The sequence below is a fragment of the Lampetra planeri genome, chromosome 4 (assembly GCF_965212315.1).
Source record: "Lampetra planeri chromosome 4, kcLamPlan1.2.h2, whole genome shotgun sequence".
NCBI classification, from domain to species: Eukaryota; Metazoa; Chordata; class Hyperoartia; order Petromyzontiformes; family Petromyzontidae; genus Lampetra; species Lampetra planeri.
In genome coordinates this window covers 19,238,070-19,253,552 of record NC_136110.1, presented here as the reverse complement: position 1 = coordinate 19,253,552, position 15,483 = coordinate 19,238,070, and the positions used below count along the sequence as shown (strand labels likewise).

General features: G+C 51.6%; 1 protein-coding gene across 2 annotated transcripts in view; it reads left to right on the top strand.

Annotated features, from left to right (window-relative positions):
• Positions 1-10,578, top strand: part of LOC144717774 (centrosome and spindle pole-associated protein 1-like) — a 43,568-nt gene extending 32,990 nt beyond the window's left edge. For both annotated transcript variants that reach the window (XM_078593411.1, XM_078593410.1), the window contains 5 exons: positions 2,590-2,639; positions 4,518-4,572; positions 8,374-8,462; positions 9,493-9,655; positions 10,258-10,578. In XM_078593411.1, coding sequence (XP_078449537.1) covers positions 2,590-2,639; positions 4,518-4,572; positions 8,374-8,462; positions 9,493-9,655; positions 10,258-10,418 — 518 coding nt within the window. In that variant the 3' untranslated portion in view covers positions 10,419-10,578. The remainder of the gene's footprint in view (positions 1-2,589; positions 2,640-4,517; positions 4,573-8,373; positions 8,463-9,492; positions 9,656-10,257) is intronic.
• The last annotated feature ends 4,905 nt before the right edge of the window (positions 10,579-15,483 follow it).

Sequence of the window (15,483 nt, the reverse complement as noted above, 5' to 3'; positions counted from 1 at the left end):
CATCATTAGAGGAAAAAACGGTGATCCAATCTCCGACCCCCAGGAACAGGTTTGCAGATTTGCTGAGCATTTCTGTGAGGTCCTGGGGGAGGGAAAATCTCTCAGCCAGGAAAACATCATGGCACAAAGTGGGGATAACCCTGCTGAGGCTGCGGTGCCTCAAATATTGGAAGAGGTCACCCCCTGTGAGTGGCTGGCTGAGGTGCCAGCTGTTGAGGAAGTACTGAGGGTGATCCGGAGTCTGAGACCAGGGAAGGCACCGGGCAGAGATGATCTCCCAAGCGAAATGCTGAGGGAGGGTGGCGTTTGTGCACAGACTGCCCTATATGACATCATAACAACAGTCTGGACCACTGGACGGGTTCCGCAGGACTGGAAGGATGCCCTGGTGGCCCCCCTCTTTAAGAAGGGGGACCGTACCGACTGTAACAACTACAGGGGCATCTCACTCCTCAGTGTGCCGGGTAAGGTCCTGGCAAGGATTATTCAACATCGCCTTGCTAGGCACGCTGAGGAGAGGCTTGCGGAGCCCCAATGCGGTTTCAGGAAAGGGCGGTCCTGCACAGATGCCATATTTTCTGTCCGTCTGCTACAGCAGAGGTGTAGGGAATTCCAAAAAGACCTACATCTCTGCTTTATTAACCTGGTCAAGGCCTATGATACCATCAGTAGGACTGGGCTCTGGGTTGTTCTTCGTGCTTTCGGAGTCCCTGACCCTCTGCTCACGATCATTAAGGACCTTCATGATGGTGAGCGGGCCCGGGTAAAACTACGTGGCCGGGAGTCGGAGCCTTTCCCTGTACACCTTGGGGTGCGACAGGGATGTCCTCTGGCTCCCACATTATTTAACATCTATTTCGACTGCGTAGTTCGTGAAGCCTTCAATAGCTGTACCGGGGGAATTTCCATTTGGTACAGATATAATGGGAGGCTGATCGACGCCCGGGTGCGATCAAGGGATGGCTCCCTATTGGTCAACCACGTTATGTATGCCGATGATTTGGTAATAGCTGCTCATTCAGAAGAGTTGGAGACGCTGCTGCTGAGACTGGAGCGTGCCACTAAGAGGTGGGGCCTTACCATCAGCCCCACCAAAACTAAGCACCTGCCTGGGTATTTTGTACCATCGGACACTCCACCCCCACAACTCCCAATTGGTGATGGGGCAGTTGTGGAGAGAGTGGAGAGTTTCCCATACTTGGGCAGTTTATCAGCAGAGGTCTCACTCTGAATCAGTCGAGCGGCAATATCTTTTCATCGGTTGCGTAACGCTGTGTGGAAGCTACCTGGTCTGTCGCTCCGCACGAAGCTTCAGGTCTTCTCAGCCACGGTCATTCCCTCCCTTCTCTATGCTTGCGAAACGTGGACCCCCCTAGTGGAGCATCTTCGCCGGTTGGAAACATTTAGGCTGGCCTGCCTACGATCCATCCTGGGTTTAACCAGGCTGGATTGTGTGAGGAGCTCACAAGTCCTTGAAAGATCTGGGCAAAGTCCCATCAGTGAGCTCCTCCGGCAGGTAAGGCTGCGTTGGCTGGGTCATGTAGCCCGCATGCCCAGCCACCGCATGCCTAAACAGCTTTTGTTCGGCCGGATCGAGGGGGCTAAACGGGCGCGGCACGGGCTAGAGAAGAGATGGAGTGATGTGGTACAGGAGGACGTGGAGCTGAGTGGACTTGCCGATGACTGGTACCAGCGGTGTCAAGATCGGCCTCATTGGAGGAGGCTCGTGAAGGACGCTACTGGGCAGTTGGAGGCAGTCGCCCTCCAACAACAACGGAGGGCAGAGGAGCGACGCTCACAACAACGAGCGGAGCGCCGGGTGGCTAAAGCACAGCAAGTTGGTACAGTAGGGGGCACAGGTGGTGCATAAGCCAGTCATCTCGGTCATCTCGGTCATCTCGGTCAGTCGACCCGTGGCACCTGGGTCTGCCCTGTGACCTCCTGCCAGCGGGCGTTCGACACTTCACGTGGCCTCAAGGTGCACATGGCCTGGCACAAGCGTCGTGGGGACGTCACCGCCACTTAGTGGCGAATGGCGGTTGTTGTTTGTGTGTTTGTGGGGAGCGGTAGTGTAGCGGTTAGCACGCTGCGCTATGAACCTGGCGACCCGGGTTCAATTCCGGCTCACGGCCAACACCAGTGACGATTATCTGAACCGGTACTGGGCCTCCCCTAGGTCGACTCAGCCTGAAATGAGTACCTGGTGCGGTGTGTAAACATCGCTATTGGGGAGACAAAGGCGGTCGGGCGTGGTGCTGGCCACCCCCTCGTGTACCGTTCCGGCCTTTATAGATGGTCGCTAACAGCACTTGCCCCAACAGTCTGTTAAGGCTGTATGGGGGATCTTTGTCTTCGTCTGTGTGTCTCTATGTCTGTGTGTATCTCTGTGTCTGTGTGTCTCTGTGTGTCTGTGTGTATCTGTGTGTCTGTGTCTCTCTGTGTGTCTCTGTGTGTCTTTGTGTCTCTGTGTGTTTGTGTCTCTGTGTGTCTCTATTTATGTGTCTGTGTGTGTGTGTCTCTGTATCCGTGTCTTTACGTATGACTGTGTGTGTGTCTCTGTATGCCCGTGTGTGTCTGTGGATTCCCCAGGCACGGGAGACTTGTTCCCAGCAGCTGCTGCTCCTTTTACCGTGAACGCGGTAGGGACCACACGGGCGCCTCTCTCAGCGCAAACCTCCCTTCCACTCGCACGCAGGGCCTCGCTCGCCCGGCTCTGTAAACATCCACTGCTGTCGCATGGTCCACGCGGTCCTCTCCAGAGCTCAGCACCCCACCCTCCTCTGGCGGCGCGGCATTCACTCCGTGTGCGATCCGGGAGGTTACGAGTTCAAACGCTGCCCGGGGTTCAGAATCATCGCTCCTGGGGCTATTGAAGCGGCAAGGCGCTTTGTTGAAACGCCGCTTTTTCGTCTGGAGGAGAGACTGGGTCCTTGCCGTGGGATTGTGGAATTTCCACCATTGGCCTAGAGCTTTCAATGGCGATGAGTGCCACCCCATGCCGGATTGACGTTTTGGCTTGACTGTGGATGAATCACCCCCCTGTGCTTGGGATGATAAATGTCAGCGAGCTCTCATTGATAGTTGATCCCGATGTTAAAATATGCATGAGTCTTTGCATTCCGGACACGGTAGGCCAGTAGGTAGGGAGGCGGGGCCCATGATCATGAAGTCATGAGTTAAAATCCTGGTTCAGGTGAACGGAAAGAACACAATCGATGGCATTTTCTTAGCGCAGTTGGGAAACAACGCTGGCAGCCTAGTCCACGACCTGGAAACACCTGGCAGACCACATCCAGTATACTACGGGCAATGCGGTAAATATGCAGTGAGAGATTAACCCCTGAGCAGGGCTGTAAATGAGTAGAAATTACTGGGGGGACAACTCATCAATGATTCCCCCACCCCCCACTAGATCTGTGTGGGTTTTTGTGCGTCTCTGTGGGTGTCTGTGGGTGTATTTGTGCATCTGTCAGTCTCTGTGTGAATCGACCCGAGTTCGATTTACACTCACAGCCAAAACCAGTGACGATTATCTGAACCGGTTCTGGGCCTCCCCTATGGCGACTCAAATGAGTACCTGGTGCGATGTGTAAACATTGCCACTCGGGAGACAAAGGCAAGCTGGGCGTGGTGCTGGTCACGCACCCCCTCGTGTGCTGTTCTATCCATCACAGGTGCTCGCTTACAACACTTGCCCCAACAGTCTGTTAAGGCTATACACAGGATCTTTGTCTTCGTTCTTTGTGGGTCTCTATGCGTGCTTCTTGGGTCTATGTTAGTCTTAGGGGCTCTATCTGTGAGTCAAATAAAAAAGAGATGAATCCTCAATTATTTTTGGAACGCGGTCACAGGGTTCAAATGTTCACTCCCACCACAATGTTCTGGGGCATTCCGGCCCATTTCCACCGCTGCCCCTGAGTGCTGCTTTATGGGAAGGACGGTCCTCAGCATGGGAATGTGGAATTCCCACCCCTGGGAGCCACCAATGGCTTTAATCAAGGAGACGCCGTGACTTTGCTGTGTATTCTTCCGCTTGAAATTTGCGACCGCTGCTGATTGAAGCGCGGTTTGGAAAAAGTTCAACATGAGTCGAGTTGTCTCAGTTCTACACTCCCCCTGTCCCCGCAGGCTATTCACGCTCATGCGCGTGTGTGCGTGATTGCGCGTGTGTGCGTGTGTACGTGTGCATGTGTGCAAACGGTAGTGGAGCGGTTTACACGCTGCTGCTACGAACCCCGTGACCTGAATTCGATTCCCGCTCCTGGCCAACACCAGTGACGATTATATAAACCGGTCCTGGACCTCCCCTAGGTCGACTCAGCCTCAGATGAGTACCTGGTGGCGATCTGTGAACATCGCCACCGGAGAGACAAAGGCGGTCGGGCGTGGTGCCGGCCACCTATCCCCTCGTGTGCCGTGCCACCCTTCACAGGTGCTACTCGCTAGCAGCACTTGTCCCACGTGTCTGCGAAAGGCTATCCGGGGGACCTTTTCTTTGTGTGTGTGTGCGCGAGCAGGCAGAGCGGCCACCATTCTCCCACCCCGGCCTCGAGCCCCGAGCCCCGTTTCTTGGTGAGTGGCGTCACCGCGAGGAGTAGCCGCCTACGAAGCGACATCAAAGGCTTCCGCCAATTTCGTCACCGGCAATTTTCGCGCACCTCGGGGAGGGCGGGAGGGAGGGGGAAAACAAAAAAACATTTGCAAGGGCGAAGAGGAAAAACATTCCTTTGGAAAGTTTTATTTTCACTCGGCGAATGGATTCGCACTCTCGTTATAACTCTTAAATGCTTCCATGTTTGCCCGATGCGCGTGGTGTTTTTTTCCATGACCCTGGCGGAGACTCCCTCGGAGGTTCTCTCCGAGGTTCATGCTCACTTATTTCTAGAGATGCATTTGGGGGTAATGCAGGAGGCGCTCCGCAATAGGCGAGTTGTGACACTGTCCCAGCGCTGGCTGAGAGCCCGGGTTCGGATCCCAGCTTCAGGCCACGTTCGATTCAACCCGGCTTCTCACGTGCAACGAGTCGATTGGTCGCGGCTCAGTCGGCCGGTGACTGCACGAAAAAATAAAACTAAATTCGGTCCTGAGGGCTTAAATGTGCACGTATATTTCACCGATTAGCGTGCGTAGAAACCACCGTTTGCCCAGCACATCGGAGTGCCATCTGGTGGCGTGCGAGTGGGGCAATTGAAGGGACTCGGAAGTAGTTCTGTGGCGTCAACGTTCAGTGACTGCGGCGGGCCCAGGACGTTCCTTCACAGTGCCGTGTCATCGTGCAGCCTGCTGTCGGTTCTCTCGCTGGGATGTTTGGCCAATAGCAGTTTCATTGTATGGGGCTTTTTTTTAGCTATGGGAAGATACAGGTGGGGTGACCCAGAGGACATCCATGTGCAACAGGGGTTGAGAACATACGAAACTCCACTCGTAAAGGTGCCCGAGTCGGGAATTGAACCGAGGCCCTTCTTGCTCTGAGGCACTGCATCTGAGACGGAGGATAGGCACAAGTGGAGAGAGTTGGCAGCAGAAGCCATCGGCTGGTGCCCCCATGGGCACAGCGGTTGATGGGTGGCGGGAGGGGGTTGACACCTGTGTGAGATGGATGCACAGATCCTTATGCCGCACGGGAAATGCTACGCGGAGAGCTGAGGCTCGAACGCTCTTCGTTCCGATATTAGGAAGCCACTGAGGCCATGCACTTTCAAAACCGAAAGAAACAAATAATAATTCCTGCAGTCACGAAAGTTCTAAAAATTAAGATTGAACCACTTCTACGGGGAAGTTTTAAACTTATCTTCTTTTTTCTCTCTCTCTGACTACTTGCTCTCTCTGCCTGTGTCCTCTCTTTGGAATGTTCACACTTAAATTCTAACTTAGCAATCTTTGAAATACGTAATCAACCAGGCTATGCGTTAATTGTGTGTTGACCGACCCTCTGTGTTGTATTACATTACATTTCGATATTTTACTAGGTTATTTAATTTTAGTGTGTCCTTCTCCTGATTTTCAGGCTTGCTTGCCATGTCATCGCACTTGCAGCACCACGTTTTGTTGTCATGCTAATTTTTTCTCTAACCCCCCTCCCTCTCTCTGCGTCCGCCCTCCTCTGTCTATTTAAGGCCACCCCACAGAGACGACCACCTCTCTCTGTTACCTGTGTTGCTCTCTATATGTATCTTGGTGATATCCGTCTGCTAATATGTCTGTCTATAGTTTTCTGGTTAGATGTTATGTCGCTATTTCATTATACCTGATGATGATTGCTTGTGTTGCAATCGAAACGTCGTATTCTATTATTTAATTTAATTTATTATTGTATCTTTAGACGTGACTTAACCGAAAGAAACAAATAATAATTCCTGCAGTCACGAAAGTTCTAAAAATTAAGATTGAACCACTTCTACGGGGAAGTTTTAAACTTATCTTCTTTTTTCTCTCTCTCTGACTACTTGCTCTCTCTGCCTGTGTCCTCTCTTTGGAATGTTCACACTTAAATTCTAACTTAGCAATCTTTGAAATACGTAATCAACCAGGCTATAAGTTAATTGTGTGTTGACCGACCCTCTGTGTTGTATTACATTACATTTCGATATTTTACTAGGTTATTTAATTTTAGTGTGTCCTTCTCCTGATTTTCAGGCTTGCTTGCCGTGTCATCGCACTTGCAGCACCACGTTTTGTTGTCATGCTAATTTTTTCTCTAACCCCCCTCCCTCTCTCTGCGTCCGCCCTCCTCTGTCTATTTAAGGCCACCCCACAGAGACGACCACCTCTCTCTGTTACCTGTGTTGCTCTCTCTATGTATCTTGGTGATATCTGTCTGCTAATATGTCTGTCTATAGTTTTCTGGTTAGATTTTATGTCGCTATTTCATTATACCTGATGATGATTGCTTGTGTTGCAATCGAAACGTCGTATTCTATTATTTAATTTAATTTATTATTTTATCTTTAGACGTGACTTAACCGAAAGAAACAAATAATAATTCCTGCAGTCACGAAAGTTCTAAAAATTAAGACTGGTTACGCACTTGTTTATTCTTCAACCCACAGCCACACTCGTTCCTAAAACCAACCCCGAACACGCCCTAACCCTAACCCCAGCCCCTTTTAAACCCTCCATCTCCGCCCTTGTTCCCAATACACATCTCCGTCTCGCACGCTGAGTCCGTGTGACGTCAGTGCCCTTTGACCCTTGACCCCCGTCTAGTGTATTCCTGTGCGTGTTATTGGTGAGTGCGGAGATTTCATATCTGCGTGGTGCGAGCGCGAGGATGGCTCGCAGATCCCTTACACATACGAACATCCAGAGACCCACAGACACCCATACCCATAGAGCCGCCCCAGAGACCTATAGAGACACCCATAGAGACCCACAGCAACCCACAGAGACACCCATAAAACCATATATACCCACAGAGACACCCATAGAGACCTACAGAGACCCATAGATTAGCGTGGTTGGCTACGTACGGTGCCAAAGAAGTTCAACATACATACATACATACAGAGACCCACGGATACCCAGACCCATAGAGCCCCCCAGAAACCTATATAGACACCCATAAAGACCCACAGTGACCCACACAGACACCCACAGAGACACCCACAGAGACCTACAGAGACCCATAGATTAGCGCGGTTGGCTACGTACGGTGCGAAAGAAGTTCAACATACATACAGAGATCCACAGACACCCAGACCCATAGAGCCCCCCCAGATACCTATAGAGACACCCATAGAAACCCACAGTGACCCACAGAGACACCCATAGAGACCTACAGAGACCCATAGATTAGCGCAATTGGCTATGTATGGTGCAAAAGAAGTTCAACATACATACGTACATACAGAGATCCACAGACACCCAGACCCAGAGCCCCCCCCCAGAGACCTATAGAGACACCCATAGAGACCCACAGCGACCCACAGAAACACCCATAGAGACACCCATAGAGACCTACAGAGACCCATAGATTAGCGCGGTTGGCTACGTACAGTGCAAAAAAAGTTCAACATACGTACATACAGAGACCCGCAGACACCCAGACCCATAGAGCCCCCCCAGAGACCTATAGAGACACCCATAGAGACCCACAGCGACCCACAGAAACACCCATAGAGACACCCATAGAGACCTACAGAGACCCATAGATTAGCGCGGTTGGCTACGTACGGTGCAAAAGAAGTTCAACATACGTACATACAGAGACCCGCAGACACCCAGACCCATAGAGCCCCCCCAGAGACCTATAGAGACACCCATAGAGACCTACAGAGAACCATATATTATGAGGGTTAGCCACGTACACCAGGAAGCAGGGAACCCTCGTGTAGTAATCGCCGATGCTTGGCTTGCTGTGTGTTGGGCGTGTAGGCTCACTCGGTGACGACTTCATGATGGGCGACCTGGCGGACGTGCCCAGAGCACGCAGGGTGAGCTTTGTGGATCCCAGCAGCTCCCCGGTGAGATGTGTGACAAAAAGACAAATATACCTCAGTAAAGCCTTAACAGACTGTTGGGGCAAGTGTTGTTAGTGAGCACCTATGAAGGCCGGCACAGCACATGAGGGGGTAGGTGGCCAACACCATGGCCGGACGCCTTTGTCTCGCCAGTAGCGATGTTTACACATCGCATCAGGTACTCATTTGAGGCTGAGTCAACCTAGGGGAGGCGCAGGACCAGTTCAGATAATCCTCGCTGGTGTTGGCCAAATGCGGGAATTGAACTCGGGTCGCCGGGTTCGTAGCGCAGCACGCTAACCGCTACACCACCGCTCCCCATACGCACGCACACACACAAGCACTCAGCATCATCAGCAGCAGCCGTGATCTGTCGACTGCTGGACGATGGCCTTCCGAAGTTGTCACCGCCCTAGGTGGCTGTGTTTGTAACGCAGTGCTACTTCTGTCGTTTGACAAACGACCTCCCATGTAGACACACTATTGGAGCGAGTGCCGTTAGTGAGCACCTATTAAGGGCTGTTATCATGAAACACTGAAATTGCAATGTAGTTAATTGACCTGCACTGAACAGAGTGGACCGTGCGAAAGCTGCCATCTTCCACTCGTGAACATTTGTTATTTTTCTCGAGATGACAACTGTTTACGATAGAAAGGTCTCCGTGGTAGCTCTTCATGAGATGAATGTCAGTAAAATGGTTACCGCCGTCTGTGTGATGGCCGATATAGTTTTTGAAGAAAGAAAAACACGAATGTGATGAGAAACATCCAGGCGATGTGACGAAATGCGGCAAGTGCGTCGACGATGCACGCCACGATGTCCGCCTGTGGTGGACCCTGCCCATGTACCACGTGTGTAACGTGCGTACGTAACGTGTGCGTGCATGCATGTGTAACGTGTGTGTAACGTGTGTTCGTGCATGTGTAGTGTCTGCGTAACGTACACGCGTAACGTGCGTAACGTGCATAACGCGTGTAACGTGCGTGAGTAACGTGCGTGCGTAATGTGTGTGTGTACTGTGTGCGTACCCAGCCTGGCACGCCCCCCACCGCAGGGTCGGCTCTCCGCCTGCTGCCCGACTCCTTTTCCCTGGGTTCCACCTCGTCGAGCCTCAACGTGGAGAGGATCCAAGCGCGCAACCACGAGCGGCTGCGACGTCTCCACGGGTGGGACAACGACGCGGCGGCGGGGCACGGTGAGCCCCCCACCCCCCCCTCCCCGCTGCACCTATGGGAGCCATCACTTGTGCGACACTCGCTACGAAATGAACGGAGCGCGGGAGTGGGTTCCATAGCACTTTCCACAACGGGAATATTTATTTGGAGGAATCCGATGAGCTCTGAAGCTCTTTTTTTTCGCAGATGTCCAGCGGGGGCATGGGGTCAGAACGTTACAAACGACAAACACGATAGGAGTGCGAAGTTTTAGGAAAGGTAAACAAATCTCTTGAGAAATATATATATACACAAATAAAAGTCAGCTATTTTTCATTTGACCTCAGATGTGCTTCACGAGAGGATCACATCTGATCATCACGTGCAAATTAATATCGCAGGCAAATGCTCTAAAAGCGTGACGCTGATTCTAATTGTGGAGGGAAAAAAACGGAGGACCTGGAGAAAAATCCACGCGACCACGGGGAGAGAGACACGCATCCTCCAAATATACAGCAGGCATCAGAGTCGGGATCAAACCCACGACCTCGTGTATACCGTGGCGCCCGCAGCTCGTGCATCACGGAGATGGAGCAATTCAATAATGCATCTGTCCCCCTCTTTGTCCCCGCGACCCCACTAGGCGAGGCGTCACCCATCTTCATCCCCGGGCGTCACCGTCCCGGATCCGCCATCTCCGCCGACTCCATCACCTCCGTTGCCACGGAGCCCTGGCTCAGGCCTGGCTCTCGGGGCAGCCTGCGCCTCGACTTGGGCGTTCTGTCGACTGGTGTTGGGGACTAGAGCTGCGCCATCCGGTTATTTAAGTAATTGGTCACTCACCGATTACCGGTAACTCACCTGATTATAATTATCGGTCACTCACCCAATTATCGGTTGAATTCATCAACTCATCGGCCATAACACGGAAATAGTTGGAATAAAAATCTCACCTTGTTCTCCACATGTGCCACTGGACGGGAGGTGATGGGCAGGGCTTGGTGACATCATCAGCTGCTGCGTCACGCTGGGCATGGCTTGCAGGGGGTTTCCTGCCTTCAGAAGGCAGGATGTTTTGGCCGCCACGATTTTTAAAGGGGCCCCCAAGTAATCGATCCCAAATCAAGCAGTCGATCACGATTTGTAGCCAAATAATGGACTTGCAGTGAGTGGGTTCATTAACCCGTCTGTTCAGACTGGCGAGTGTTGTCTTCTTGCATGCGCATTGGTTTCCTCCGGATACTCAGTTTTCCTCCCGCACTAAAAAATACTTATTTTTAAGTAATTGAACCTTATGGCGGCACCCCAGGGTACCATATTACCCCGGCTCTCGCATAATGTCCGCGATGTAGTCATTTTTAGTCTGTTGATGGTCGGCGATGCGGCAATCGACTCATCTCGATAAGCTGTAGACGATGCACCACTATGGTGCATTCGAGCATTCAGGGTTTCAGCACAATCGTCCTCGCTGCGTTTCGACATTGCTGAGTAGCACTGATTTCGGATTCATTGGTACCCCAGTCGCGGAGTTAAGTACACCCCTCGACAAAATAGTGTCCCAGAAATAAAATATTTAATTTTGTATTATTTGGAAAACTGGGGTACCGCCATAAGGATCAATTGGCCAAATAACCAAAATCAGGATCAGTACTGCAGTGGACATTGTGGTGAAGCTCTCATGGAAGATAAACAGCTTCCATTTTCCACTTGGATTTAATTGTGTGCACCACAGTGTAAACTAAAACGAAACAATTTTTTATATTACCAGGTAAGGGCCACTGAGCTAGGTAGCTCTCTTTCAGAAGCCACCTGTCCACAGATGATAGCCCAACGAAGTGGCTTATTACCTGGAGATTTATATAGCAGCCAAAGACTCTTACGCATGATGTTGATTCCGAATGTGGAGGGAAAAACCGGAGGACCCGGAGAAAATTAATCTACACGACCAATGGGAAAACATGCAAAATCCAAATATACAACCAGCTTAAGCGTCGGGATCGAACCCACAACGTCCTGTATACCAGGCGAGGTAGTTAACATCTCCACGGGGAGAGACACACGCACACTCCAAATATACAGCAGGCGTCAGGGTCGGGATCGAACCCACGACCTCCTGTATTCCAGGCGAGGTAGTTAACATCTCCACGGGGAGAGAGACACGCAAACTCCAAATATACAGCAGGCGTCAGGGTCGGGATCGAACCCACGACCTCCTGTATACTAGGCAGAAGCATTGGGGGGGGGGCGTGCCCCCCACAACCCCCACCCCCGACGGCAACTCGCGTGGAGTGGGGCGGCCCCCCTCCAAACGCCTGTGAGGCCGTTTTAAGGACTCGCCCCATGGGCCGAGCGTCTGATCAGTGCCCCGAGATGGCCAAATCGACATTCAACCGCACATTCCTAATCATGGGTTCATCATGATTATTATTTTTACTACACACAATTCCGTGCCTTGTTGTTAGTGCGCTGCACCTGCTGCTTTGATCCGAGGACTTCAAAGCTGCCCCTGGGAGTCAGCTGCGGGGCTCGAGGGCTGAGGCTGGACCCGCCGCTGCGAGGGTTGACACGAGAACTCCCTTATTAACGCCGCTCAAGTCACACGCTGCCGCTGCTGCGCGCACACGCCCCCCTCTCTCTCTCTCGCGTGGAAACAAACAGCCCCAGCATCAGAAGCAGCAGCAGCAGCCTCTTGTAAATTTCTGAGCACAGGCACAAAAGCTCAGGATGCCACGCGCCATCTCAGGTCACGGTCAGTCCACTGCTGGAGGAGAAGGCCTACAACAAAATCCGGTGCAACCTCTCGCGGTCCCGCGATGTCAAAATTTACCCGGCACCTGCGCACAAACGGGGTTCATTGCTCTTCGGGGTGTAACACTAGAGAGGGAAGGCTTAAGGAGAGAAGTGACTTGCGAGACGAGACTACGGGAGAGAACCCGACAGGGGAGCGGTGACAGGGAAGAAGCAGAAATGGAAGTGGTGTTGCCTGCATTGTGGTGAGTGGGGTGAATGGGTGAGTGAGTGGTTGGGTGAGTGAGTGGTTGGGTGAGTGGAGTGAGTGGGTGGATGGGTGAGTGAGTGGGCGATTGAGTGCGTTAGTGGGTGAGTGATTAAGTGAGTGGGTGCGTGGGTGTGTGGATGGGTGTGTGGGTGAGTGGGTGGGTGAGTGAGTGATTGGTTGGGTGGATGAGTGAGTGGGTGGGTGAGTGGATGGGTGGCTGGATGAGTGGATGGGTGGGTGGGTTATTGGGTGGGTGGGTGATTGGGTGGGTGGGTGAGCGAGTGGGTGGGTGGGTTTTGTGGACGAGTAAGTGAGTGGGTGGGTGAGTGGGTGGGTGGGTGAGTGATTGTAGTTGAACACAGTGCGAATGAGAGGAAACACCCTCTGGCAGACCGAGTCCGCAACATGGGTCGATGAATCAACGAGTGAAGTTGGACGGGAAACAGAAACCACGGTGGTTCAAGTCGATGTTGCTTCACCAGTCGAGAACTCGAGATACCAGGATAGTCTCATTTGCAAGTGAGACCTGATAGGTAACAGTGATAAAAGAGTGACGAGAAGGCGACTGACGGATCATCGACCACGCCGACTGCTCGGACACTGGAATGGCGTTGCTAAAGCTCCCGTGCAGCCCCATCGGTTTACAATGTGTTACTTCTTTTAATGGCCGCAGTGTGGTGATGGGGAACTGTGGCCACTTTGTGGGAGTGATTTGTCTGCTGAGGAATTGGCCAGTGCCATTGTAATGTGAAATTTCCACCACGGGGTTCATGGTCGCCATTGGTGCTGTGCACCGCTCCACGTTCATTTGAGTGTAAGGAAGGCACTTCCACTTGACAATTATTGTTAAACACTGTGAGTATAATACGTGTTGTAGTTATGTATTCTGAAGGTTTGTTCTCTTTATTATTTTGACATTTATAATTTCATCAGCTCATTATAAATCCGCATGAACATTTTTGCACATCGATGTTAAACGTCGAATTATGACGACGATGTGGAATCACGGTATTATTCGTGTTTATTGTGAAATCATTGTATTATCAATCCTTTTACTAGATTCGATATTAAATCACCAAATCGGGTTTCGTTACCGGATGTCGATGACTTCTGTTTTGTCTGTTTGCGATCTCACAGCATGCAGGGACTGGATGGGTGATTTGTGTCTTTACGTTGAGGCTCTGATTATGTCAGGGCTTGTGTCATGTATGTGTGTATGTTGCATTTATTTTGCACCGTACGTAGCCAACCGTGCTAATCTGAGGTGTGGGGGGATAATAGAAAACTAAACATAAGCAGTTCTAAAGAAGTTCGTTTCGATATAAATTTAAAAGAGCATAGCGCCAGTGACTTCCTAATATCGGAAGGAAGAGCGTTCCAGACGGCCACAGTAGCGCATCTGAAAGCGCGCGATGCGGTGACCATCTTTGTTCAATGGCCAGCCAAAATCCGCTGCTGCTGTGAGGATGACCGGAGTTCACGTGGTGATTTATTCTCCTTGACGAGATCAGCAAGGTATTGTGGTTCATTTCCGGCAAGCACTTTGTGTGTCAATCTAGATTTAAGCTTTCGTGACTGCAGGAATCCATACTCTTTGGTTCTTTCGGTAAAGTCACGTAGGCAGAAAAATAAAATAAATGACGTTTCGATTGCAACACAAGCAATCATCATCAGGTGGGAAAACCACAGCAATAATTTTTTTTGCTGAAGTGGGAGAGAGAGCTGCCTCTCTCTCCCACTTCAGCAAATGTTTATAGAGTCTTATGCAAATTGAATGCCATTTTCCGCGAGCAACAGAGTGGATTGTACTTGGTCAATTGGTTCACCATTAAGTGGCAGCCTTTTTCTCTTCGCCTGCCTATTTTCCGCCTCTCTCCGCAACATGAACGTGCCCACTGCTTTTGTTTTTCTCGACAGCCACTTGAGATGTGGTCGCGTCGAGACGTCAGCTCTGTAAACCCGCAGAGTTCTCTATCTTCATTTGTGTGTAAAAACAACAACAACACGAAACACGTCCCACACTCAAGAGGTGTCACTCTGCAGAGGAAGGTCGCGAGATCATATCCAGGTCAGGGGTTTACTTTGCCGATCATCATCATCATCATACCTCCAGGGTCAATAACTCAGTACTACTTTATGGGGAGACAACAGTGGTTGTCCTATGAGTAGGCTGGCTCCCACCATGATAATGTGGAATTCCCAATGGTAGCGCAGGACTTCCAGTGGGGAGGAGCACCACTCTACCTACGCTTGTATGTATGCTGGACTTCTTTCACACCGTGCGTAGCCCGTTTGCGCGGGGCAGTAACGATGGCGGGAGTGCGCGCCTCTTGCTTGAGCTTTGCAATAGCGGAATGTTGAGCAGAATTTCCAGGGCGCAATCATCATCAGGGGAATGAGAGGCTCATTACCTCGTTATCACGCAACACCCGGGAGGTCAGGTGTGGTGCCACAGCGACGGGGCCGCTCGGCCGAGCCAGGGAGCCGCCCGGCTTCCACCGCCGCACTGCCCCCCATCACCCCCCCCACATAAACACGCACCCGCACCCACGTAGGGCCTCGTGGTCGGGTCACCTACCCTGAGTTTTCACCCGAGGGCCCCCTAGGGGGGTTACCCCACGGTTTCTCAGGGCCAGGGAATTGGACAGGACCCTTCCCAGGCCAAGTAACACTGCGGCGCCGTGGGCGGATTTGAGATCGCACGACCACGGCGAGCTCAGAGAGCCCCGCAGTTAGAAACGCATACAAACACAAACACGGGTCAGCAAGGCAGATAGCTGGGATCAGGAACCGGGACGACTGATTGGTAGAAAGTTCAAAGGCCGGCGGGATCGCAAAAGAGCGGGAAATCCTAGGCTCAGGATTGGTCGA